The sequence below is a fragment of the Cyrtonyx montezumae genome, unplaced genomic scaffold, assembly GCF_038088225.1.
Source record: "Cyrtonyx montezumae isolate F1298 unplaced genomic scaffold, pur_monq_1.0 scaffold_22, whole genome shotgun sequence".
NCBI classification, from domain to species: domain Eukaryota; kingdom Metazoa; phylum Chordata; class Aves; order Galliformes; family Odontophoridae; genus Cyrtonyx; species Cyrtonyx montezumae.
Window position 1 is genome coordinate 5,116,886 of NW_027071959.1, and position 26,349 is coordinate 5,143,234.

The 26,349-nt window shown below is 51.9% G+C and overlaps 1 protein-coding gene across 6 annotated transcripts; it reads right to left on the reverse strand.

The window, feature by feature from the left end:
* Window positions 1-3,523: 3,523 nt before the first annotated feature.
* On the reverse strand, window positions 3,524-21,622 carry ST14 (ST14 transmembrane serine protease matriptase). 6 transcript variants are annotated; one of them, XM_065738531.1, is made up of 19 exons: window positions 21,538-21,622; window positions 12,076-12,235; window positions 11,753-11,880; window positions 11,202-11,272; window positions 10,571-10,731; window positions 10,391-10,426; window positions 9,826-10,063; window positions 9,470-9,609; window positions 8,952-9,049; window positions 8,508-8,617; window positions 7,605-7,735; window positions 7,248-7,352; window positions 6,589-6,696; window positions 6,284-6,397; window positions 5,963-6,091; window positions 5,418-5,604; window positions 4,764-5,038; window positions 4,376-4,512; window positions 3,524-3,905 (listed from the first exon to the last, which is right to left on the reverse strand). In XM_065738531.1, exons 2-19 carry the CDS (start codon window positions 12,230-12,232, stop codon window positions 3,744-3,746), a joined length of 2,487 nt encoding a protein of 828 aa, XP_065594603.1. In that variant the 5' UTR covers window positions 12,233-12,235; window positions 21,538-21,622; the 3' UTR covers window positions 3,524-3,743. The 6 variants fall into 6 exon arrangements, with proteins under 6 accessions (XP_065594603.1, XP_065594604.1, XP_065594605.1 ...); XM_065738532.1 differs by lacking the exon at window positions 21,538-21,622 and adding an exon at window positions 21,199-21,278; XM_065738533.1 differs by lacking the exon at window positions 21,538-21,622 and adding an exon at window positions 20,791-20,810.
* Window positions 21,623-26,349: the final 4,727 nt, after the last annotated feature.

The following is a 26,349-nucleotide window of genomic DNA, read 5'->3' on the forward strand; positions in this document are numbered from 1 at the left end:
ATCTTGGCTGCTGTGTGGGGTTTAACGTATACTTTGTGTTTTTGCTTCTCCCCCTCAGCAAGCTGGAGAGTGCACGGTGGGGAAACAAACCGACAAGCAGACGGTGGCATGTGAAGCGAGTCCCCCTGCTGGCACGGAGGTGACTGCGGAGCAATAATACAAATGGTAATACGAGTGTGTGTAGAGGTAGCTGGAACTCTCGCAGTGAAGTCTGCTGCTGCCCGGATCCTCTTAGTACACCATCACTATTAGAGCTCAGTAACTCCCCGTGACCTGCAGGACTGCTGCTGCTCCTGTGGTGCTGTCTGGAGACCCCCAGTGCCTCCTGGGCGTTTCAAGACTGGAGAAGTGTGTGGTCGTTTGAAGCCCAGAGATAACTGGTGGCTTTATTGGCTTTTTTTGTCGTCTCCCCTTCAGCTCCACTTAGGCAATGTGAGGGTTGCTGTTTCCACCTGCCCTTGCTGCAGTGAATTTCCCATGGTTGGAACATTGTCTGCCCTTTGCCTGCCTTCGAGATGCCTCCATCCCATGGGCTGCACTGTGTGTGTTCGCCCCTCCTCTAAACTTTGCCAAGCTCAGTTGCAAGAGGGATGATAAGTGTAAGGAAGGCACAGTCGTGTGAGGTGAGATGTGGGTATGTATGGTGGGATGCAAAGAGCATTTCTGTGCAGCTTTCCTGCTGTGATGTGAAGGGCTTGGTGCTCTGCAGGGCGTTTCTGGGCAGAATTGATCCTTAATGCCTCCTCTAGGAAAAACACAGAGCACAGGAGAGTAGGAGAAAGTGTTTTGTGTGCCCTAGATCAAATCCTCTTTGAGCCCAAGGGGGCTTTTTAGACACTCAAGGCTTTTCCTAGTGTAAAACTGCCTGGAATAGCATGCAGCAGCCAAGCCGGGCAGGATATGGAGCAGGATGCTCCGTGCTCTTCAGGGCACAGAGGAGGACCTGGTCCTCCTGTTGCACGTGTCCATGGAAGCAGCCAGGCTGTGTTTTCCAAACAATTGTGTGGGATGTTTTCCTTTGATTCACTGGCTGTAGTTCCTTGCAAAGACCTGGCATGCCTTCCTGGTGGCTTGCCTTCTGCATGTCATCTGTTCCCCTTCAGGACTGGCTGCTCCGGGTGCTGACCTCCAGGCAGCTTCCGCAGGATGCAGCCCTTCCTTAACCCCACATCATCCCCATAGGTATTCAAATAGCTCCCCACAGCATGAAATCCTCTTGGTTCCCTGTTCCCCTGACCCTGTTGTTTGTGTTGGCTTCCTGGGGTGAGAGGTTACCCCATCGTTGCATTCAGATCCCCGATCTCTTTACTTTTCTCACAGTTTCTAAGACAACCAGTGCAATGAGATGCAAATGTCAGACCCTCTTAGACTGTGTGCCTTGGGGCAAGGCTGGCTGCTTCACCTCTGAGCTGCTGGCTCATGCACACCCCTCGTGCATCCATTCCTCAGTGTGACTGCTGAATTTCTATCCCCGGATCAGCAGTATTCCACCCCTACCAGCTTTGAGTACAAACCAGAGCTGGGCGTACGTAGCTTCTGACTTGTACTGGGCAGTGCAAGTTCTGTCCCATCTGCTGCCTGAGCTGCTGGGTTGTGGTAGGTTTAGGCACTGGGCCACACCGTGCAGAGGATGACAGGTTTGAAGCTGTTCTTCCTTCCAAACAGAACCGAAATCCCACACTTAGCAGATATGCACTGCGTTGAAATTAAGCTCCATTTGCATTCCTATTAACGAGGAGCAGCAGGAGGACTGTTTCCTCTGACATCTTGCCACTCAGAGGCAACCATCTGAACAGCTGCAGCGGGGAAATGGTTTCCTGGTGAGCTGGGAAAAGCATGAAGTGGGCTCCTGGGGGAAACTCCTCGAGTTGGACCTTCAGCCTGAGGGAGAGGGGATGCTCTGGGCCGCTTTTCCCTCCTGGAGTACCTCATTTAATTACTTTACAGGTAAGGCCAGCTGCTACGGACTGCTTAGCTCTCTTCCCCATCTAGCACTGCCTACGCTTGTTTCCCTTCGCTGCCTGCTCCTTCCTTTTCTCTGCACTTGTTCCCCTTGGCTCCCTCCCCTTTTGGTCTCTGGATTTCTCCAGTCCTCCTCCTGGTGGTGCTCCAGGAGCTTTTGTGCCTTGGCTGAGAGAGACATCTAGTGGGGCCCGAGCTCGGGGGCACAGCTTGGTTTAGTCTTTCTTTTTTTATTATCAGTTTATTTTCTTTTTTTCACGAAGAAATGGCTTCTGCAGGAGCTCAGTGTAGTCCTGTGCTGTTTGCCTTGGGGCACAGAGGGCATCTGGTAATCCAGAGCGTTGCATGATGTCCTTTTTGTTTTGCTGATGCCATGGGAGTCGTTGCTGACACCTCCTTGGTCCTTTGGGTGCATCTTTTAGTACTGCAGAGGACCTGCTTGTTCTGGGTGCATCCAGGTGGAGGTGATGCTGGAGTCATCTGCTGTCCACTCATGTTCTCAGCTCCTGTCCCAGCCCTTCAAGCTCTGCTTCGCCAAACCCTCACGACCACAATGTGAACAGACTCCTCTTGAGGTGCAGTAAACCACATCCAAAGCGATGCCAGCAGTTTGTGCTGTGTTCTCCCCTCCTTTGTGTATCAGATGACGTTATCCAGGGTTTGCTGTCACCCCTCCTGGCACGGGTGGCACTGGGAGCCCACGGTGGGGGCAGGAGCTTTCCATTAGACACACTCACAGCAGAACTGAATGGCAGTTCGTTTCTGGTTATGTGTTTGGGGCATAAAGGAAATGTGCTGGCAGAAGTGAGGATGAACTTGATGCTGCCTGTGTCAGCACTGCTCTGTGCTGTATGGGATGGAGTTGGGGACCCAAAGCAGCACCTCAGAGCCTGCTGCAGCTCCTGGGAAGGGGAACGGGTAAAAGGTTTTAGAGTACTTCTATTTGCAATGCTCAGATTTCCTAGACAAGGAACAAACCAGACCACGAGTTATAAAATATCCCAGTTTATTACAGCATTTCCACACTTCATTGAGTCTTACAAAACAATGTATTTACAGATAAAGATTTACCTAAATTCACTGGGAGTGTGTTCTGCTAAGGCCAGGACTGGGGCTACACAGGGGAAAAAAAATCACATTCAGCAGTCACATTCTTGTATTTTTTTTCCTTAAAACAGTAAAAAGAGTGCAGGCAGCTGTGTGCCGAGCTGTGGGAGCAGCCCCCTGTCCCTGCAATCTGCCTGCGAGGAAGAAGTCATTGCAGTGTGGATGGGTCCTGCACAATGCAGCCACAATGTGGTGCTGGGGACCAGAGCAGCTGGAGCGTGGCTGCTCTCAGTGACCCTGAGCATGGGGAGAAGGTGACACCTGGCTTCCCTCCGGTCAGTGATGCCATGTTTCAGCTCTGCTTTTCTCCCTCAGTGCTGCAGCCCTTGGCTCCTTCCATGGCATTGCACGTGGAGAACAGAAGTGAGGTCGGACACAGGATGGCAGCGGGGGATCTCCGAGGAGGGTAACAGCTCTTTTTTCTTTGTTTGTTTTTTAAGTAATTTCATTCACTCAAATTTGAGGTGGGAGCTATGGTTGCTTACCCATAGAAGAGGAGGAATTCCTTACATCCACACATTGATTTCTAAGTTGAGATGTGGGAGGGTGAAGTGCCCACCCAGCAGCCTTTGGCTGGGGGCAGCGAGGTAGAGGCTCACGGTGGGGGCAGTGCCTCAGAGCTGCCCCACCTGGTGCTGTACAGGAGCTGGCTGTGCCAGGGGGTGAGCATGGTCCTAGACCCCTGTCTGCTGCTGGATCCACGCCCGCAGTGCTGTCACACGGCTGTACACCCCAGGTTTGTTTTTCTGTGCACAGCCATCACCCCAGCTCACAACACCGGCCAGGAACATCCGCCCGCTGTCTTCCACACTGACCAGAGGCCCTCCGGAGTCTCCCTGTGCAAAAAACAAACCTCAGCATCACTAAAACAAACTCTAAGTAAATCACAAAGTGGGTATGAAATGATTCCCCCTCATCGAAGGGAATCCTGGAGAAGAAAAACCCAACAAACTGTTTCTGAGATGAACTAAGTCCTACAATTTCCTGCTCAATCCAATTTACAGTCCCCGAATCAAGAGCAGACACAATGCCAGAATAAAAACAGCTCAACAAATCTACATAACCATGCTGCCTTGCTAACTAAAGCTCTGGCCTCAGAGCTGCTGAGCCCTTTGTAAGAGCACAGCCCTATGATTTTGTTGCTGTGCATCCTGGTTTGTCCATCAGCTGAACCCAGAAGGATCCACGTCGCTGTGCAGCGTATTATGAAGTGTGGAACTGTGGGTGTCTGTGCCAGAATAAAAAGTGCTGAGCAAAGAGCCTGTCTGTCTAACTCAGGTTGCTGCTAACAGCAGCGCCTGCCTACCTGGCACGCGTCCACGCCGCCCGTCAGGATCCCCACGCACATCATGCGTGCTGTCAGCTGGTCAGGCAGCAGCTGGTTGCAGATGGTCTGGTTGATCACCCGGATCTCTGCTTTCTGCAGGATGGTGGCTCCACTGCCTGCGAGGACCAGGAGCAGCATAAACACAAGGCCCTTTCCAGCAGCAGCCCTGCACCTGTATGCTGCGCTCAGGCCTCAGGCTCCAAACAAATAACAACTAATTAACTGGCAGCTAATAAATAAGTCCCCACCACAACCACTGCCTCTTCCTAATAGTTTTCCCTCGAGCTCCACGTGTGCACTCCCACTTCAGCTGTGAGTGGCCACCTCCATGCTCCCCTACAGCCACACGCTGCCCCGCAGCACTCACCTCCTTCCACAGTGGCTCCCCACCCTGTCACCCACAGGTCCTTGCCAACAGGGAAGCTGTGTGTGGCATCGGGCAGGCAGATGGGCTGGACGACGGAGGAGAAGGTGACAGGGCTCTGCAGCTCCATCACAGCTATATCATAGTCGTAGGTGTAGTCATTGAAGTAGGGGTGGGAGATGATGCGCTTGATCTGCCTCGTCTGCACGTTGGCATCGTTGCGTTTGCTCTGGTTGGTCAGGCCCAGGTAGGCTGTCCACAGGCTGGCATCTGAGTACCTGCAGGAGTCACAGGGTGAGGCCCCGCTGCGTGGAGGCAGCAGCCAGCTCTGCTCACAGATGTGCTGCTGGCTTCAAAAGTTTGCTTGATGAGTGCCTCTACAAATCTTCCTCCTTGTGCAGGAAAGTGGCTGAAAAGGGAAGTGCTGCTGTCTGGGCGCTCTGTCACCCCGAATCCCACCACCAGTCAGTCACTGGAGTGCCTGCAAGTCCACGTGGCACTGATGTGACACCTCAGCAAGGAAACTGAACTTCAACTTCTGCTTCCACTTGGCTATAAGGTCCCCTCCCCACATCCAGCCCCCTCTGACAGTGCTGAACCAGGCAGCCCCGAGCTCTGTGTGTGTGCTGCACAAAGCATAGCCCGGCTCCCACCTACCTGATGCCTTGCAGCTGCAGGAAGCAGTGTGCTGCTGACACCAGCCACGTCTCCGAGATGAGGGAGGCCCCGCAGACGTGGCCCTGGCTCTTGACGTGGAGGCTGACCTGCCACGGCCACTCTCCCACATCTGAGTTCAGGCCACCAACGATCCGTGATTTCTTAATGAAGGAGCGGGTCCCGCAGTCTGGGGTGGGGAAGGAGAAGGGGCACTCAGATACTCCTGCTCCTGTTCACTACCCTCCTTCCCGCAGGACAGCACAAGTCCTACACCAGGGATGCTGTCCTTCCTACACCAGGGATGGCTGATGCCATCAGCTTTGGAGCACAAAAACAAATCTGCTACATTTACTGGCCAAACCAGTGAATGTGCAGACAAACCCCTGCACTGCTGCTGTAAAACCTCTCTAAATACATTGGACAAAGCAGGCACTTGGCATACGGCTGCAGAACACAGCCATTTCCAGATCCAAGCTGTTGCCCAGGGGCTCTCTCTACCACACCTGCAGATTGAAGGGGCCCAGCCCAGAACCCCGGGTACTCACTGCAGTTGTCCTCATCAGAATTGTCCTCGCAGTCCTGCTGCCCATCACACTCTGGGTTCTGCTTGCTGATGCAGACCCCGCTGCGGCATTTGTACGTGTACTCCTTGCAGGCAACTGTTGACTGGGTTGCTGCAGGAAGGCAAAGGGAGAAAGATTAGTCCCAGTGCTGGGGAAATCATGCTGTTCAAGAGCCCCTCCCCACTTCTGCCCGCTCAGGGACATTGTCACTGTGGGCAAAAATGCACTCCAGGCTGCCCAGCCACGAGTACATCCATAAGAGGCAGCATCCCAAGGGAGGTCCCCACCACAGCCCACCCTCACCTTTGCTGCAGGTGCCCTCATCGCTGCCATCTCCGCAGTCATCCTTGCTGTCACACTTCTGTGTGCTGGGGATGCATTTCCCATTGTTGCACTTGAAGGTGTTGTTTGCACAGCCTGGGGAGAGAGCAGCTCCTGAGAAACAGCAGAGCACACACAGCCCCAGCAACTTCTGCGTGGCTGTGTCCACCTCCCCCTCCCCTAACAGAGGTAAAGCCTCGGCAGCTACAACAAACACCAATGCTTCCCCCACCCCTTCACCTTTTTCAGGCTCTCAGCCCTTCCTGCCCACAGCACAAATTACTCACTGCACTGCAACTCATCGCTGTTGTCACCGCAGTCGTTCACGTTGTCACAGAGCCAGAACTTGGGCTTGCACCAGCCATTCTGACACCTGAACTGCTGGTCGGTACAGGCTGGAAAAGAACAGAGAGAAATCAGGGCACAGACCTGCACAGGTACCTGTGGAGTCACCACTGGCACTCCTGCCAACGCAGGGAAACCTGGGCTGCTCCCCAGTGGGAACTCAAGCACACCAGAACACAGTGCAGCAGCTTGTGACCAGGCACAAGTACATAAACGCATACACACATGGCATTTCTACTGCTCTCTCTCTTTGGAGAGCTGCAGTGCCCTTTGGAGAGTGCAGGATCCCAAAGCAGGGAATCCCATCCTCTCTCATTAACTTTGAACCCCAAACAATAACACACATGAGATACTGTGAATGCAAGAAGAAAAACTGCTGCATAAAGCAGCGATCCCACGCAGCACACGGCTGTTCTGTATGCGCTCTGCAACTCCTGCCCACTTCTGCAACCCCACTCACCCCACGAAGCACCCAGCAGAGCAGGTCTCTGTGCTGAGGCTCACTGTCAGAACAAGCCCAGCACAGCAGCCTCAGGCACCTGCAGCAGTGCACCTTTCCATGAAGAGCAGGAAGGGAGGAAGGAAGGAAGGGCAGACTCACTGCAGGATCGCTCGTCGCTGCCGTCCACGCAGTCCAGCCACCCATCACAACGCATGCTCTTCTCAATGCAGCGTCCAGTGTTGCATGCAAACTTGCCAGGGCAGGCTGGGAGGGAGGAGAAAAAAACAACACATGAGCCCTTCAGCTGTGCCCTGTGCAGCAGTTCCCAGCGCTCTGGAGCATCCAATGTAAAAAACAGCTCTTCCTCAGAGCACAGGAATACAAGTTGGTTTGTAGGAAAAGAAGACATGCTCCTATCCGCCAGAAAAGCATGCTTCCCAATTTACAGGGCAGCACAGAATGGGGACAGCCTCCAGTTTTCTAACTCCACCCCACAGCCCCCAGGTTTCAACTCACGATCACTGGAGTCATAGGACAGGTACTCTGCAGAGAAACCGGTGTCCGTGTAGGAACGGTCGGAGTGGAACTGCACTGCTATCTTGTTGGTGCTACTGGCCACCACAAACTGGGAACGTTCCCCACAGTACCTGATGGAGGAGAAAACCAATGGAGAGCCACAGATGAGCACTGAGGAGCCCTTCTCACATCCCTGATTCTCCCATCAGCACAAAGGGTCGCTTTGCACGAGCACACAGCCAAGGTGTCTGAACACAGATCCACCAACTGCAGCCTCTGAAGCCCCAGGACCCCTTCCCCTGATGGCTTGGTAGGAAACTGCTTCACGGGGAGCACAGCAGGAACTAGCTGGAGCCACAGACACAGATTCTGATTTTGAAACCCCCTCTCTTGAAAGAAGGGTCAGCTCTCTTGCCCAAAATGTTGTGAAACGGCACTGCTTGCTTCCCCTGCACAGTACCACACTGTGTTTTTAGTTCAGTTTCTTTGAGGTTGTGTAAGAGTTAACAGTAAATTTAGAAGTAAATGCACGAGAGAAGGCGATGCAATCACCCAAACAATGGAAAAATACTCAGTCAAGCAAAATCACAGCAGACCTTTCTGCGTGGAGCTGCCTTTCTGCACACAGTGCACAGAATGTGATGCTCCACCTCCTGTCTTTGGGGCTTTTTCAGCTGCAGCATGCCACAAACCCTCTGTCTGATGCCCAGAACTCAGAGTGTGGCTCTGCTTTTGCCACTGAGCTACGGGGTCAGATCCAAGCACCACCTCACCTCATTAAATCCCTCATCAAAAAGCACCAGCACCCCTGCTCCCACAGCAAGCTTAAGGAAAGCACAGAATGCCACAGAACTCCTTACTTGAAGGGCCAAAGCCACAGTCGGACAGACTGCCCACACCTACCTCGTGCTGTTGATCTGCACATAGTCTTTGGTGCAGGAGCTGACTGGGACCCCGGGCTCCAGCACGAAGAACATGTTGAAACGCACCTTCACATTCTTTTTGGAGGGAACCTGCAAAAGGAAGGAGTCAGAGGCACGCTTCTTTGCTGAAGGACTACATGTAGGAATAAGTTACAAGGGAAAAAGTTTGGGGTAAGGATAGAAGATAGTTGAAAAAGGAAAGAAGTCAAGCAGAAAAAGAAATACCTTCCCAAAAAGCCACTACTGCTCACCTTGTCATTTAGACGAGGTCATTTAGCCTGTGACACTAGTCCTAAAACCTCTTCTAGCCACCTCAGACTCTATGCCTCAAGGCAGTGCCTGCTGTGAGCTTGTTCACAGTCTGCCCCACAAAGGCAGGTTTATCTGACAGAATATTTAAGGTTAAGGGGAGAACGTGTCTTACCTCTATGTTCCAGACACAGTCCATGACTGGTGGGTAGTGTGCTGGGTAATACGGAGTGGTGAAAGTGCCACTCTCTCCTCTCAGAGTCCCACCACACCCTGGAAGATCAGCAGGAAGATGAAAGAAGGTTAGAGATGGTGGCTTTCCCAAGATGTAAGTGTCTACTGGCTGAGGAGGGAAATGCATCACCCTTTTGCATTTAAATTATCCCTGGAAGAAAGCTGCTCCTGTTCCAAAGCTTGGAGAGAACTCAGGAGATCAATTGGTACTTCCTGAATACATCCATTGGCATGTCCAACCCAATGTAATTCTTATTTTCCCCTCCTCAGGGGACAACATTACAGCAGTCAAGAGTTGTGGGCAAGGCAAGCTCGCAGAGCCAAGATGGGATCTTGCTTCCAGGTCTCCTAGCCCTGGAAAAATCCCTGGCCAACTGACCACAGTCACAGCTGCACTTCCCTCTTTAGCTGCTTGTGGTAGGGAGAGGTGGGGCAAACTGGGCCAAGGTCTACGCTCACCTTTCATCTTTGGGAGCTGGAAGAACTCAGCCTTAAAGCCAGGGAATCTCCCCTCCTTGTTGGTAATCAATGTGACGAGCATAACGTTCTGGGAGGACAGGAAGGTCAGGTTGTACGAAGGGGCATAGTTCCCACAAAGCCTACAAAGGAAGGAACAAAATCTGTCAGTCAGCTGCACAGTGAGCCTCAAGTAGCACAGATCACAGAACAGGGACATGAGCTCCACCAACAGCAGCACTTCAGCCTGCCACCTCCCACCAGGACTCAGTGCCACACACAGACCCAGTGCAGAGCTAACACGAACCCCTCTCTCCCCTCCCCATGGAGAAGGAGCACCAAACCCGAGGGACACTCACCTCACCAAAGCGTGGGGCTCCACAGGGCTCAGAGAGTTGTACACCATGATGTAGTCACCGTTGTCTGTGCACTGCTCTAAGTCCAGTGTCCTGAAAGTCAGGCTGATGATGGAGTTGGCATCTGCCCTCAGTGTCCAGTAGCAGCGTGCATTATTTGGGTACGGGCTGTGGGGGAACCCCGGCGTGGTGAAACTGGTGATCTCCCCTTCCTTGGCATGGAGGGCAAAAAGGCAGCTATCTGCCAGGAGAACAGAAAAGATTTATCAGGACAAATGAGGAGGAGAGCTTTCTTGTGGGTGCAGGGTATATAGGGGACAGCAGATGTGCTGGAGTGTTGCCTTCCCTGCCTGGGGAAAGGCACTGCAGGACAGACCAGGCCATGCACTGCTGGATAACAGCAAGTCTGGCCAAACCCAAACCAGCTCCAAGCAGCACAAGGAAATCTGCCTCACAGGCAGAGCACCTCCCCTCAGGCCCTTCCTCACCCCAAAAGGGAAATCACCACCCTGCAGACACCTGGGGATGCACAGAGGCCATCACACTGAGCCTGAAGAACTGTACTTACTGTCCCGAGCGGACTGAGCGATGCTGGGGTCGGCGGCTGCAGGAAGAAACAGAGGTGCTATCACCCTTTGAGCTGTGAAAAGTCCCTGCACACAAGGCTGAAGAGGTCTCTAGGGTGAGCACTGATGTGGCTGGCACATCCCCTCTCCTCCCCAGTCCCACACATAGACTCATCACTCACGGAAAGCGATGACCGACTCCACCTTCAGCGTGGGGTTTCGCAGCCGTGGGTTCAGCCTCTGCACCAAGCTCTGCTTGTCTGCCATGGCCCTGTCCAGGCTCTCTGCACGGTACTTGGGGACGAGGAACTCTGACCAGTAGTAGGCAATGACACTGCCTTCGCTGTGAGGGAGGGTGATTAGGGGGACAGAGCAAGGATAGACATGAGAGGGCTGATATATCAAAAGAGGGAGCCAGTCAAGTGATAAGCTGCTGTTGGAGGATGCCCATAGGAAAGGGATAATCTCAATAACAAGAAGAGTAAACTACAGTCCAGCAAAGGCCCCAGTCAGTCTGTGAAGACCCTTTCCAGGCTGCCAGACACCAGCTGCTGTGGTTTATAGGGCTTATCGCACCACATCCAATTCTCCCAAGACATCTCCCTCAGCACATGATGAGACAGATTGAGAGAAAACAAAATTCTGGCTCAGCAGAAGGCTTTTGAGGTTGCCTTTCACTGCCCAACCTTTACAACTTCACTTGGGGTGACTACTGAGGTGCCTCCATCAGCAACAGCCCAGCCAACGTGACACCCCCAGAACCGCTTTCCTACACTCTCAATCTCAGCTCAGACAGCATCTCCTAACACTCACCTGAATGCAGTTATTACTGTTTCCTTATGGTAAGGGCCAATATCTGGATGACTCTTGTAGATATCCTCCACCTAAAAGGAGTTTAAAGAACATTCAACACATCTTGAAGAGAGAAGGGTGGAAAGGACAAAGACAGATAGAGCTTCGAGCCTCTGGAGGAAAATCAGGACACATACCCAGCATCCCTGGAGTGCAGGAATCTGCAGGGGCCAAAGAGTGGAAGAAGGAGAGCTGAAAGAAGGAGACAAGTGTCCAGACTCCTGCAGCCAGCTCCTGCCTCAGTCCCCAGCCCCAAAACCTGTTCAGCTGTAGAGCTGCTTCTCCTCTCTGACCCTAAATATCAGACCTGGGATTCGCCTAGGCGACCCCACATGGCACAGGGCAATGGGCTGGAGCTGGGACACCAAGATCCTTTTAAAAGTGAGTCATATGACTTGTGATGAGCAGGAAGAGTTGAGAGAAGTGAGAAAGCTCCAAGCTCCAAGTGGGACCACCGTGGCCACAGAACAAAAAAAAAAAAAACAGCAGTAGGGATCCAAGAAAATGCTTACCGTGCTCTTCACCTTCTTAGCCAGCATGATGAACTCTGGTGAACTGGAGTTCTCGTAAGCATCAATGAATTCCCAGCTCAGAACTCGCAGGTGGCCATTGAAGACTTTCTGCACGGGCACGTTCCTGTCTGGAAGGTAATGTTTCACAGGGAAAGGTCAGGGAAGGGACTGTGCCACGGCTGAACCCCAGGGACAGGGGGGGAGAAAAGGGCTCCCTGCTTTCTGGATCAACACTTGGCAGTGAAGCTCTTCTGAATGCACAGTAGCAGGGTTATGATCCCAGGGCACGCCACCACCCCATGTTAGCTTAACATCACACTCACATTTGAAGTGCCAAACCAGGAGGCCAGTGACAAGGGAGATGAGCAGAAAAGCAATGATCAGAATGGCCACAACTACCCTTCGCTTTGGGCCACGCTTCTCCATCTTCTTGGAGTTCATGGCAGGGAGGAACTCCACCCCTTCCTCCAGGTTGTTCATGTCCTGCAAGGGGAGAGACAGCAGGACAATGGAAAGGTCATTCCCCGAGAGATTGCAAAGCAGTCTGGCACCCACAGACAGAGCAGAGCCTCTGAGCATCAGTGAGAGCACAACACACACCTCAGTGCCAGCGGCCCCATAGCTGCCCCAGGCAGGATCCTGCACGCAGACAGCAGTGCTGACACGTGCCTCCTTCCTCACACCCCAAAAGGAAGCATATGTTTCCCTCTGGGCCTAACCCAAAGCAATCAGTGCCAGCACACGCTGGGGAGGGCCCACACGCACCCCACAACCGTGGCAAACACAAACCCAGAACCTCAAGGATCTCTGCCTTCCAGAAGATGAAAACACAGAAAACCACCCCTCCAAAACACCTGCTGTGTGCCAGCTCACCCCACAGGACACAGCACACTATAAATAGTGCTCCTGAAACAGAAGGCAAACCACTTCCTCCTCCTCCATTTGCACCACTCTGCGTGCTTGCTGGGCCAACGCAACAGCCCTGCATTTCTGCCCGGATCTCTCACTCAGAACAAATACCCGACAGAAGCAATACAACACAAGGATGAACTCTGAGCAGACCCCCCCCCACCTGGGACAAAACAATGAGCAGCTCTCACCCAGGAGTGAGGAGCAGCCTCCTCAGCACACAGCCATCACCAGCCTGGGCTGGGCTGGGCCACCGAGGGGAAGGGCTCTGTCACTGCACGGGGCCCTGCACCAGATCTGCACACATAGGATGGGAGCATGGGGCAGGATGCAGTGCCAGTGAGCCCTTGGTGCCCTGGAGTTTCACTTTTCCTGCCCACATACCTGCAGCAGCCCAGGCTTCAGCCAGGGAGGGAATGAGAGTGGTGTGTTCCACCCTCAGATCGGGGCAAGCTGACACACAAAGGGAAGAACCCAGCCACAAATCCCACCAGCATCTCCCCTTCCCCACTGCTGGACTGCACACAGAGCCGACCCTTCCCAGGACTTGGCTTCCAGGATTTCCATTATGCTGCTGCTGTACGCAAAAGGAAAGTATTTAATTCACTCCCAACATCTGCAGGAGCCTGTGACAAAAGAACAACCTCCAGGGCTTTAATGATGTCCACGGGGCAGCAGCTTTCCTGGGGCTGCTGAGAAAGAATGTCCTGCCCCTGCTCCGAGGGGGAGCACAGCGTCTGTTTGTGGGCTGAGCAACGACCTCTGGGCACAAGCTGTTCAATCTCAGCCTTAATAACCCACTCCCCTGGAAGGCTGAATTCAGCCAGATGGCATTTCACATCTGAAAGAGGGGTCCTGCACTTCTTGCATGAGAGGCGTGACATAAAAGGGCTGCAGCAGCAGCAGCAAAACGACACGAAACCCGTCCTGCTCTAACAGCTGGGACAGCAGCTCACACCCTGTCCAAAGTATCACTGCCCTGAGAAAACACACAATGCCAAATCAGGAGACCATTGCTATGATTACTACTACTCCTGCATAAGATCCATAAGCAGCCACTGATATCCTTACCAGCCAGAAATCACCTGGTGCCTAGAGATAAAGACGTTTCTGTCCCTGCCCTCTCTTTTCAGGTCTCATCCCCTCCCGTGCTCACACCTCATGAACCCCATTATGCTCCCCAGCCTCCTCTGACATGTGTGAAGGTGCTTTGGAAACTCACTGCATACTGAGGGTTGGGCAAGCACCAGTGACTCCTGAGAAGTACCTTGTCAATACAGAGGACCTGAAGCATCCCCCAAGCACTGTGGGAATGCACAGGACTGTGCCAGGAAGATTTCAGGCAAGGCTCTGTCCCAATCTCTGAGTAATCTTTCCTGCCCACATTCAGCACAGAAACCACCCGTTTGACCTTAGCACCAGACACATGTGTCCAGACAGCACAGCTCAGCCTCTGCTCCACACGTCCTCTCTGCTGCTGCCCCTCCTGCCCATTGGGGAAAAACAGCTCCTGTCCACTGCTGCTCAATGCCCCTCAGCCAGGCAGGAATCGGAAGCAACAACAGTCATGGATTGCAGTAAAACCGAGAGAAAGATGACCATTCTTAAGATCTCCTTTAGCTAACTGCTGCTTTCCTTGCACATACTGAGCATTCCCTTCACCACAACAGCATCTGCAGACGTAAATCAGAGCAGATGTGAACGCGTGTCCCGCTCTCACCTCGTTCATGGTTCCCCAAGAAACACTCGGCAGCACGAAGCGATCCAAGGTCTGACTCTCTCACCCCTCTCAAGGAAATAACTTCTGTAAACCCTAACAGAAAACCTTCCTTGATATTCTCCCCGCGTTAGTCACACGTTCAGTTACTTCCTCGTGCTCCTCCTCGCCGCTCCTCAGGCACTGCAGGGCTCTCTGGTAGGCACGGAGGTTTCTGAGTGCTGCTGCTGCCATGCAGAGTCCTGGGAGGAAAGTCACGTGCCAAGCAAGTGAAAGGGTCAGAAAGGTGTGTGTCACTGATGAGGAGGCAGGACTGCACACAGGGCTCCTGGGCAGCAGTGCAGGAGCAGCTTATCCTGAGCTGCGATCACCAGGGCACAGAGGGAAGGATGCCTTCTCCACAGCTTCCTTCTGAAAAGCCTCCAGGTGATGAGAGGGAGTCCTTGTCCAGCAGCACACGCCTGGGCTCCCTCAAAATACCCCTTAGGAATGGCGAGGAGTCAGTGTTTAATTACCCGAAGAGCAAGCAACAGCCCAAAGTGACAAAAAAAAGGGAGAAGAACAAAAATCTCCACACCAACAGCAGGTGAGCCTCGAGCTCTGTGGTCAGAGCACCGGGCTGTGGAAGCACAGCATCCTGTGTCACCTCCAGCACGTCCCTCTCATCTCTGCAAAGCCTTCATTCCTCATCCAAACAAATCAAGGACAGGGACTCCTGTACTCAACGTGTCTTCAGAGGGCGCCTCACTTCTCCCACACCTCACTTTCTCCTGCAGTACAGACTCTGCGAGGAAGCTCAGGAGAGCAGATTTACTCCCTGCTCGGAGGTGTGCACGCAGCTCCCAGTGACGTGCTCTGAGTGAAGTCCAGTACGTAAGCAAAGCTCTCCACTCCTCAGAAAAACAGCCACGTATTTTTAGACAGCAACCGTAATCTGTCTGACTGGACAAACCAGAAGATGCAGAAGTGAGTAATTCTGTCAGCAGGAAATCCAGCAGGCACATGGGGAGGGTGGGAACTGCCACTGCACACTCTGGACTGGAGATGCTTTACTGGAAAGCAGAGATCCTCCTGCAGCAGGGACTCCCACGAAGACCAGGAGGTGTCTGTTCCCAGCAAGAGGATTTCTGGGATGTTTACAAAGGGCTGGTTGATATGGGATTGGTATCCCCCTTACTGGCTGGCCTCAGGCTTGCCTGACATTGCCAACAGGACAGCTCTGTGTGGCCCACACACCAACAGCCCCCACTGCTCTGCACCCCTCCCAGGCACGTCCTCTGACCTGGAGTCCATGTCTGCCACTCTGGACTCTGCCCCACACAACGACTGGGCTCTTGGCCATGAGTTTCACCTGTCCCTTATCACCAGCAGTTGTTTGCCCAGCACAACACAGATCTGGGATTCGGCTGCTTCCCTTCCAGCCCCATCTCCTCTGCCTCAGACCTGCACAGAAGCAAAGAGCAGCTGTGGGACCAACACGGTGTCACCCAGCTCTGCTGGCAGCTGTGTGGCTCTGCCCCTGCTCCAGATCTGCTCCCTGTCTGACACCAATCCACACAGCCAAGAGATGCAATGCAAAGTCAGACAGGACCTGGGGGAGGTCTTCTGAGATGAGGGAGAGTCATCAGACCATTACCTGACCCTTACCAACTAATCACACCCTTCAGATCCCAGCCTGTGTATCCAAGAGGCAGTTCTCACCTCCCCTTTTCCAGCCACACCTGCTCAATAAAATCTAAAACAATTATCACATGAGCAGTGTGGTACTGGAAATGAGAGGGATGAGAGCCATGAGAGGGGTGAAAGCCATCAGCAAAGCCATCAGGAAGCCCCCCCACCTGGGACAGCCCGGCCCTGGAGATGAGTGGAGTGGGCTCACAGATCTCCCACGGCCACTCAGGAAGATTGCCTGCCTCCAAACAGCATGCACTAAATCACATCCAGCTCCGTGCTGCAGCAGAGCTCCTCCTGGAGTTGGTACAAGAGCCTTATGCATCTATATGTGCAAACTGAGGATGCAGGAGCAGTTCAGATCTTAGGGTTTACTGTATGTTAGGTTCGTGTGTTGCTGCGCAGAAAGAGCATGGAAACTTGTGCTTTCAAAACCCAAAGTTTTCCAGATGATGCTTAAAAACAGTTCTGTGGTGCTGGCACATGAGCAAACAATTTGCTTCCCAACAAAAAATACCCTAAAAGCAGCAGGCAGCGTTGCTCACAGTGTGCAGCACACCTCACCATGCAGCTCAAATGCAGCTATACAGCTCAGACCAACTCCTGCACCAGCGCCTGCTGAAAACCTTGGTACTGCTCCAAAAAGATATCTTATACGAATAATCTTCTCACCAATTCTTGATAGGAACGATGTGGAAATGGCAAACGTAAGCACTACATTTCATTAAGGCATATTCATGCTGCACTGCCCCAATACTGGCAGTAAAGCACCGTCGAAACTTAATCAGTGTTTTATTTTCCTCCAGTAGTTCCTGATTAAGGGCAATTGCACTATAAAACGATGGCATCTGGACTAAGAAGGGAATAAGGGACAGAATCCTCCAGACCGTCCAACTTCCAGCCAGAGAGGGCGAGTTTAATAGTGAAACTGTCACACACCAGTTTCAGACACGGCTCTTTACAGCACTCGGTTGTCTTGTGACCACCCTGAGTCACAGAGAAACTGAATTCCCTTGGCTTAATTACAGAAGAAACTAAGTTAATGTTTGCACAGGACAGCACAGGCTCGGCCTGCTGCCCTGCATCAGCCTTATCACTGCAGCTGTGTCATTGCAGCGCACAGCCCACAGGGGTGACCACATCTATTTGTGTTTCAGCTGTAAGCACTCTTTTCAGAAGGAAAGCCTTGGGGAGAAGTGGGAATTAACACTGCCTGACATATAGCTGTGAGATGTGAAATTCCACCCTCCAACAGCCATTTCCAGAGCCCAGGAAAGCATGCCACGGATGTAAACAGCTTATTTACAGCTCTTATGCTGTGCCTGGTGCAGAGTACTGTCTGAACTACAAAAACACCCTCACATCACCCAACAAACAGCCGTGCTCCGGATGGACCTCACTCAAACACCCTAAGCTCATCCTTACATTTCGCCCACACTCTTTACTGGCTCTTCCAGTCTCGGGGTGGCCCTGGGCCAAGATATTTCAATACTTGGGGTCAACAGCAGGGGAAATACCAGAATCTCCTACCAAGCAAAGCCTTCCATCAGCAGATCCACCCTTACTCAGCCGCTGCGGTCGCTGTGCGAGCACATTGCCCACAGATCACAGCACTCCTGTAAGCTGAGACCGTGCAGCCCTTGGTTGGGAATGGCGTGGCCTTCGGTCCCACGCAGTTTCCCCAGTCAGGCTCTCAGTAACGCTCTCCCTGCTCCCTCAATAGTTTTACAGAGTGATGTCTTGTTTACAGAGCAAAGGTCTTCCGCACTCTCGATCAACCTCAGCCTCTTCCTCGCCGTGCCTTCCTTATCCCTCTTTGCCTTTGGCAAGAAGAGCAGCAAAACTGGCCCAAGCTCGCGCTGCCTGAGAAAAGCCCTGCACCTTTCTAAGGATGAGGATTAGCTTCCCCATGCACTGCACCCACGGGCTGTAAATCTCACAGCAGGAAGCACAGCCATTGCAAAACACTCCCATTGGCTCCACCGCCATGTTTCCAGCTCCACCAAGCCCAGCTGAGCTCCCAGAAACAAACTCCTCAAAGCATTCACCCACACCGGATCAGCTCTTCTCGTGCTCAGACCCCAGGGGAAGGACGTGGCACGTCCCCGATCCTGGCAGCTCAGCCGCAGTGTGAGCGGGATGGCTCGAGCATCCAGCTGATGTACAAAACCCACGGGTATCACACAACCGTTCAGGTTGGAGAAGACCTCTGAGATGCCCAACCCCACCGCACCGTGCCCACATCCCTCAGTGCCGCATCCCCACGGCTCAGGAGCACCCCCAGGGACGGTGACCCCACCACCCCACGCGGCACTGCAGCGCAGATCAACCCGTTCACAATATCCAACCTGGTGCAACCCGAAGCCGTCCCCTCCCAGTAACACCAGCGGGCCGTGCGGATCCCCGGCATCCTTCTCCCCGGAGGACCACCAGCGCTCAGCACAGCGCCGCCCCCCAGAGCGGAGGGCGCGAACCTCACCCGTTACAGCCGCCCGTCCCGCCGCCAGGTGTCAGCCCACCGACAGCTGAACGCCGCGGGTCCGGAGCAGCCCCCACCCGCGGCACCGCCGCGATTTTCACCCCCCCAGCACCGCGAAGCGGCGGCTCTCGCCGGTCCCCCCTCCCCGCAGCACGCGGGCGGGCGCTCACCTGCTGCGGCGCCGTGTACTTCATGCCGCCGGCGGCCGCCGCGGGGCCGCGCTCCATCCCGGCGCCGCCGCCTCAGGCCGCCATGGCGCGGCGCTCCGCGGCCCCTCCTCCGGCCCGGCCCTCCTCAGGTGCACGGGAAGCAGGAAGCGGCCCCGGAGCAGCGCGGCTCGGGGTGGAGCGGATCCGACGGCTGTGGTGCCCGGAGGAGCTTCCCCTGTCCCTTCAGAACCCACTCCCCTGCAGGACAGGCACGGCCCCTCCGTCCACCCAGCAGCCCCACTCAGATCCCGCAGGTAGCGGCACGGACCCCAGCCCCAATGCCTCAGATAGCACCACAGCCCTTCACCCTTCCCGTACCCCCGTTGAGATCTCTCAAGTACCATCAGAGATGGCCTTTAAAGGTCTCTTCAATTAATCGTTGTCTGATTCTCTGCTAGGCTATAGCACCTAAGGCAGAAGACATCTCCAGCCAGGGGAGAACAGATGCAAAATGACACACAGCCCTGCATCCAAATTCTGCACTGCAGTGACCCCCAGGGATCACACAGCCCCATATCAAGCGGTGCTGCCAGGGATGAGAAGGAGAGACCAGAAGAAAAGATGCGAGTTTTCAGGATGCTCGGATGCAGATGTAAAAGAGCACTTTCAGCACCAAAATCTGCAATCCTAACACAGTTTTACTCCACCATTTTCCTCTTGGGAAGATGACTCTAATGACATTAATTTCTAGGTTTCCTGCACTCAACATGAAAGACACCAATACCATCTTTCTTGATGAAGTTCTTCCCTTTGCTGTGTTACACCTGATAGTCTACACCACCACGCCGTATAGCCCTCAAAAAGTCAGAGTCTGAACTGGTCCTCCTTTAAACCAACTGCATCCAGCCCCGAAACTCATTTTTTGCATACCTCAACACACACACCTCCCACCGCTCCGGTTTGGTGTAACAGAAGTTCACGCTGATTCACAGTGCCGCAGGGAGATGCGTGCTGGGTTACCTTTGTTTGCCCTTGCTCTATAACATCCCCTGCAGAGTGCAAGTTTCCTGTCCCTTTTGCAGGTGCCTCCCTGGGGAAAAAGAGATGATATCTGGTCTCTGAGCCTGCTGTTTTCTCTCTGGGTGAAAAACTTCTCTGTTCCTACAGAAACGCTTCTGCCACTGCTTTCCTGGCTCCCTCGTCAGAATCCCATTTGCTCGCTGAGCACTACAGGGCAGGAACTATTTACAGATTGAAGGTATTCCCCTTCAAAAGTTGGCTTTGTTAGTCAGCCTGCTCAAACTACCTGTCTGGCTGATGTCAGGAGCTGCTCTGAGCTCTCCTGATGCCCAGCCCTGCCCAGTGCTCCACTTTTACAGCCTTGCCCTCCCTGGCTGACTGCATGTGCTCCAATCTGATTTAATACCCCAGAAAAACAGTGCATTCTATGTACAAAGCAGCTACTCTGAGCTGAACCCCTGCTCTTTGTTTCTGCAAATTCATCCTCCTCTTTGCATATCAGTTAAGCTACTCCAGGCAGGAGCTAAGAAAATGCTGTGCTCTAGGATGTGGCTGATGAGGGCAGTCTCACTCTTTGAGGCCTAAAGTGTCTCTCACAAAGATCCACAGCTCTTGGTTTCATGCAGAGCTGCAAATGCTCAGTGCTTCCTGACATTCAAGCCACTGACATTTTGCAAACTAATTCATTAGCCCAGTTGGCTCTTAGAAAAAGGAGATACAACCATTGCTGGGAATACGAGAAAGCAATCCATATGCTGAGCATAAAATATCATACAGCTGGAAGGCAGTCAGTTCAGAGCCCTGAATGATAGGATTCCCTTCTCTCTGCTGCTGAAGCACAGTGATTTATTTAGTGGCTGTGTTGCAATAATGGCTAAGTTGCCACCGTAGACAACAGCCTGCTCCTTATGACCACTGTACAGACCCCAAACAGCAAAGCACCATTCTCAATAAGCAATCTGCCATGTGCTTTTGCTCTAGCAGACATTCCACGTGTCTCTCTGGTCTGGCTGAAGGATGCTGAACTCAGCAAGTCCACCTCCACTATTAAGAAAGATGTAATTAAAGCAGAAAGATCAAGCAAATTACTCACTTGCAATGGTAGCAGTCAGCAACAAACAAAGCCTCCATTTCTGCCCACTTATAGCAGTTCATTCAATAAAGGCTGTCACCTCTTCCACCTAGCCTCCTCTCTTTGTATCTGCATGGCCACAACAGCAGCATGAGAGCAGAAAGCTGAGGTTTAATACACCTTTAGGAAGAAGGAGATTACTTGCTTTAGGTACAACCGAAACTTTGAGAAACAAGTCCGCCTTTGTTATAATTGTACACAAGTTCCAAGAGCAAAACCACAGCCAGCTCTACCCCCAGGAGAGTCCCAAAGGAGACAGAGATCAGCTGCTGGAGCAGCAAACACCGTCTGAACAGGCAGAATACTTCCACATCAGCTCCCAGCCCTGGAAATGCCATGCAGGGAAAAGAGGAAAACGTAGCTGCTTACACAAGGAGCGGAGGCAGGCTGCCTGCAGGTGAAACGTCTTCTGGTGGAGGCAGTTCCCAGTAATTCTAGCTCCACAAAGAAGCACCATCCATCCACATAACCACACCAGAGAAGGGCTAGATTCAAAGTCAGTGACAAAGGGTTTTCCTCACTGCATCGTCTCAAGGATTCTGTTCTCAGTGTGACTCCCAAATTCAAATTTCACCAGCAGCACCCTCCCACCCAGATTCCTGCCAGACTACCCTGAAACCACCCCACGTATGTCTGCAGCAAAAACTTCCAATCCGGTCTGGCAACTTAGGCAGCAATACAAAAGATGGGGAGAGAGATAAAACTCACAGGGTGTCCTGTTACTTTGCATTCCAATGGGTAAATAAAAGGCTGATTCAGTGGGAGGAGAGGAAAACGTCACCCAGCAGCACTGTGGTTTCCAGCTGAACCAGCAGCCCCCGGCTCCAGCAAAGGAGTGTGATCCCCTGGTGAACATTGGGTACTGTACAACTGACGATTTCCTCAGGGACAGCTCTTCCTGCAAGCTGTCTCACCATGATTCAGTCTCTCCATCTGCAATGTAAGGAGAATAATTACAGACTTTGGAGAACGGGACCTGTAAGAGCGCAGCAAGCTGCCCTCAGTTGGCCACATGATGCCACGAAGGCCAAGCTGGGACGCGGAGCTGCTTTTCAGAAAGCTATTCAGGGATTTCTGTTTAATTTGGATGGGAACTTATATGTAGCCAGCACAAGAGACCAGCTCCATCCTGTGGGAGGTATAAGCAGCAAGTAAAGGATGTGTCAGGATGTAGCCAGCGCAATAGGAAAGCCCACCCGCAGCTCTCCAGCACACCACAGACAAGCCTGAGATGCACGTTCAAAATTAAGAGGGGCCATTTCTTGTGTACCAGCCACCTGCTAGCTGTGGGACATGAAAATGGCTGAGAAATACATTGAAGGAGATCAGCTTACTGCCAGGACTCTACGGTTTGCTAGGCCTTTCTTGAGGTCTTCCACGGCTTGTGAAAGCAGAACCTCTTTTGGTGAGCTCTGAATCAGTAAGAGCAGTGTTTGCCAAGCTCTAAGTGTAATAGGGTGGACAGGCTTGAATGCCAGGTTTCTGGCACTGTGTATTTTGAAATGCAGCTGTGTGCTTGGGCACACCCAAGATTCAAAGTCAGTTAAGGTCCTGTCTGCCTGACAATCTGCAAATGAGTAAGAACTGAGAGAGATGCAGACAATGCATTGGAATCACCTGTCCCTCTTTGCTTTCCTACAAACAAGTCGACCTAACCTGTGCTCACCTGCCTTGCCTCCTTATTTCCTATGGAAAACAAAAGTTCAGGTTGGCATTACGTCAGCTGTTTAAAACAAAAGAAACAAACAAAAAAGCACAACTTTGATTTTTTCACTTATTCCTCTCATTTCCCTCACTTTGCTCTCACTTTGGTGATGAGGGATGTGCCGTTCAGCAGGGCTTTTTCTTTTTTGCAGGTCCAGCTCCTGCTTTCAAACGGACTGACTGATGCTCCTCTGGTTATCCCTCTAGTGGGGTATGGTGAGACTGCATGTGCTATCAGCAGGCCAACCCTAAAGCAGGAAATCCAGCATGAACTCACCCAGAGTTCAGTCTGCCAAAGGTGAGAAGCAATACATGCTCTCCCAAGATGTTGCCTGTACTCTCCAGGATGAGGCATCATGCTGGAGTAAAACACCCTGCTGGTCAGATCGAGCTTGCAGATCTGCTCTAATCCCTTCTCCACCTCGAAAGATAACTACTCACAACATTTGTCTGCCTCCCCTCCTCCCAGGACAATCTGCATTAAGGTGAACTTCCTTTCTACTCAGTGAAGCAGGAGCAAAAGAAGAACAAGGATATCGATGTGGGCATCCTGGGAAGAACACAACCACCTCCAAAAACAGAAGCTAATCCTTTAATTTAGAGACCAGCAGCCTTTGGCGTGGAAGAACAAGCAAGCTGCAGGAGGAAGCAGCCCTCCAAACTCAGCAGCAACTGGAAATCACTGCTGAGCACGACGTGGGGTCTGGGAAACCCACTGAGCAGCAGCAGCAGTTCTCCTCTAACACACACAAACCACTTCTACACTATGGAAGGTAAAGAGCACTGACAAATAGAGAATCAGTAGGATTACGGGGTCAAGATACAGCATACCTTTAAATCCAGTAGCACAAAAGAGAAGCATACCTTTTGCACCTGTAGCATGGACACAGGAAAATCTCTCAGAAGAACCTACATAGAAGGCAAGCAGCGTTTGCCATCAGCAGTACTGAGTATCTGTAGCACAACTAGCACCTGGCCACCAAGGAGCCACTTATCTCAGCATTTCCACCCAGGTCATGCAGCCAAAAGGGTGACCACACCTGACTTAGGGAATAATGCACCTATTGTGTAAGAGGAGAAGCAATCCTCACCCTCATTTCTGTTCTGTGCCCGACTGGGGCTGACAAATCTGAGATACTCATTTGTGTTTCTGTGCAACAGACCTCTGCTTGGCACTGAGCTCTGTCCTACACAAGTCAGAAGAGTTCAGCCTGTATGTTCAGGTATGAGAGTTTAGGTATGTATCCTTAGGAGCTGCTTTATTTTATATATCTCCTCTCTCTCTCTCTGTATATATATACATGATCCTCCTGTGTCACAGCTTCCTTTGGCAGCACTGTTGATCAGTAGCATGGATCATTCCTGTAATTCTGTTGAACTTTCCAGTGCTGCCCCTCCCCAGCACCAGAGGGAGTGATTCAGCTACACACTAACACATATTTTCAACTGCACAGCAGTAGTTAGAAAATTTGAGCAGCCATGAATACAGGCAATTATTCTCCTTTTGCACTGCACTGAATCAGGAGAGGTGGATGTTTTACTGTGAATCCTCTGCTTAAGAAACACCCAGGGCTTTGCAAAGTCTATTTGCTCAGCACTGCCTCCCACCTGGAGGCTTGGCCCAAATCACCCAACATTTCTTGGACAACGAAACTAAATTGTGACCTGCAGCTTTATTGGTACCATTCTCAAACTGAACCTTCACTCCAGACAACACAACTGTCCTGCAGGTCACAGAGAACAGGCTTTTCCTGGGACTTTGTAGTGTGTTGTAATCCAAAACCAAGCTTTTAAGTTTTAGGGAAAAGCAGCCAAATGACCTTAAACAACCGTGACAGAAGATAGCATATCAAGGAGTTCCCTGGCTCTTGGCATGTGTCAAAACCTATCAGTAGCTTCCTTTTTTATTGTGCTAGCTGTGTCACAGAAAACAGGCAGAAAAAGTGGCCTTGACATTGGAGAGACGTGGCCTAAAATGGCCTTTCTTTTCCTGTGAGTACTTCTGCATATTCCACCCAGTGCAGGAAGCACTGCTGCCTAACAGACTGAGAGCAGAGAGAAGGAAATCTCAAATGTACAGGAATTTTGGCCAGCCTGCTTATACTTCCTATAAGTAGATATAGCTGCCTTCTAGCTACACAAAGATTCACAGGTGTTTGCAGAGTTAGGACAACCAACCAGCTACGTAGATTTTACAGAACTGTAAAAGCCTGGCCTGTCACAGACAGCAGAGCTGCTCCTCCCTTTCCTTGGCTGCTCTGTGCATTTGGTCAGGATTTGGGGCTGTGTACTTCATTCCCGTGCATCACCACAGTAAGAAGGATAACAGCTGGGTGAAGCCGGTCCACAGTGCTCCTTGCAGCCTGTACTTTCTCCACAGGTCCTGCTCTCACCCCTCTGAGGGTGGGCTTTTTGTTACCACTGATTTTACAGGCCAGGCCTTCACATTGCCTTTCAAAGACATAGGGTGCTGGGTTTGTGGCTATGTAGCTCTTAGTGCTTGTTAGGGAGTCCTAAGCTTGGCATGTTAACATGTTCCTGCCTGCCCAGCTGTCCTAGAGCACCTTTGGAACAATAGCTCAGTTTGAGGTTATGATTTTAGTTAACAGCATCCTGTATGACCACAAAGGACACCGTAACAATAAAACTGACAGAAAAGATAACCATCTCTCTCTGCTTTTCAGCAGCTTCATCAGCTATTACATGACAACATACACTGGAAGAGCTCTTTCATTACAAGAGCATCATTAAAAGCAGATCACAGCACAACAGCTTACGACGTACTGCTTGTCATTTAAACAACACACACTCATTCCACCCCAACTACGACACAGAGGTAATTTCCTTACACCAGGCAGTGCAAAGAGAGAGCAGTAATTCATGAAGTTGCAGTGCCTTTTCACTCTCTGCCCATACTCAGATTTTTGCTGTATAATTGAGGACACAGGAAAGCAGGGAAGAAAACAGTTCTCACCACAGGCCTTCAGGCAGCTTGCTTAAGTGGTCAAAAAGTCCTCAGCACAATATGGTAAGAAATAAGTTTATTTTTGTCTGTAGTGTCTCCTGTCTCATAAATGCCAGCTAACTGCTGCTTCCCCACGGGCAAACTGAGCAGTGCTGAAAATTCATTTAGAACGATACATCAAAGCACTTAAGTCACTCACCCAGTTTCAAACAACGCCAGCATCTTTTCAGGTGCTTGCTTCCAGGTCCTAGTTGGCTCTGTGCACAGCATCAGCACTGTGACCTTCAGCTGCTCTGTCCCCTCCTGCATTTGGGGACACCTCGTGCTGTGAGTGCAAAAGCATCTGGTCCTGGGGCTATTAAATTATTAAGAGTGGCACAATTCTCTGCTGAGGATTCTGGCTCTGGAAGGTGAGTTACTTTGCCCCAGGTCTTGCAAACTGGAGGACCATGAGAAAAGGTAACTTGACAGATGTCATGCTGACCGAGGCGGATACTTCTCAATGGAAGCAAACTAATTGGTTCTCAAAACTTTCAGCTCTAATTGGACACTTACAGTCCTCAGTGTGGGGCACCGTGGACAGGATCAATCCATGCTCAAACTGGAAACTGCTGATAGCATTTACAACTGAAATCAGGGCTCCCCTGAGACATGGATGAGAAGTGCAGCACTCCATCTCCACTCTGCCTGCTCTGGAACAAGTTGCTGTGTTTAAGGGTGTGGGGGAAAAGTCTAAAGATCAGAGTGCCCCCATACAGTGCACTGTGAACAGCACCCAGCCAGAAGGGTCCTGCTGTTAGGTGCCAGAGGTTCACTTCTGTCGTATGAAAAGCAAGCAACAAGGTTTCTGA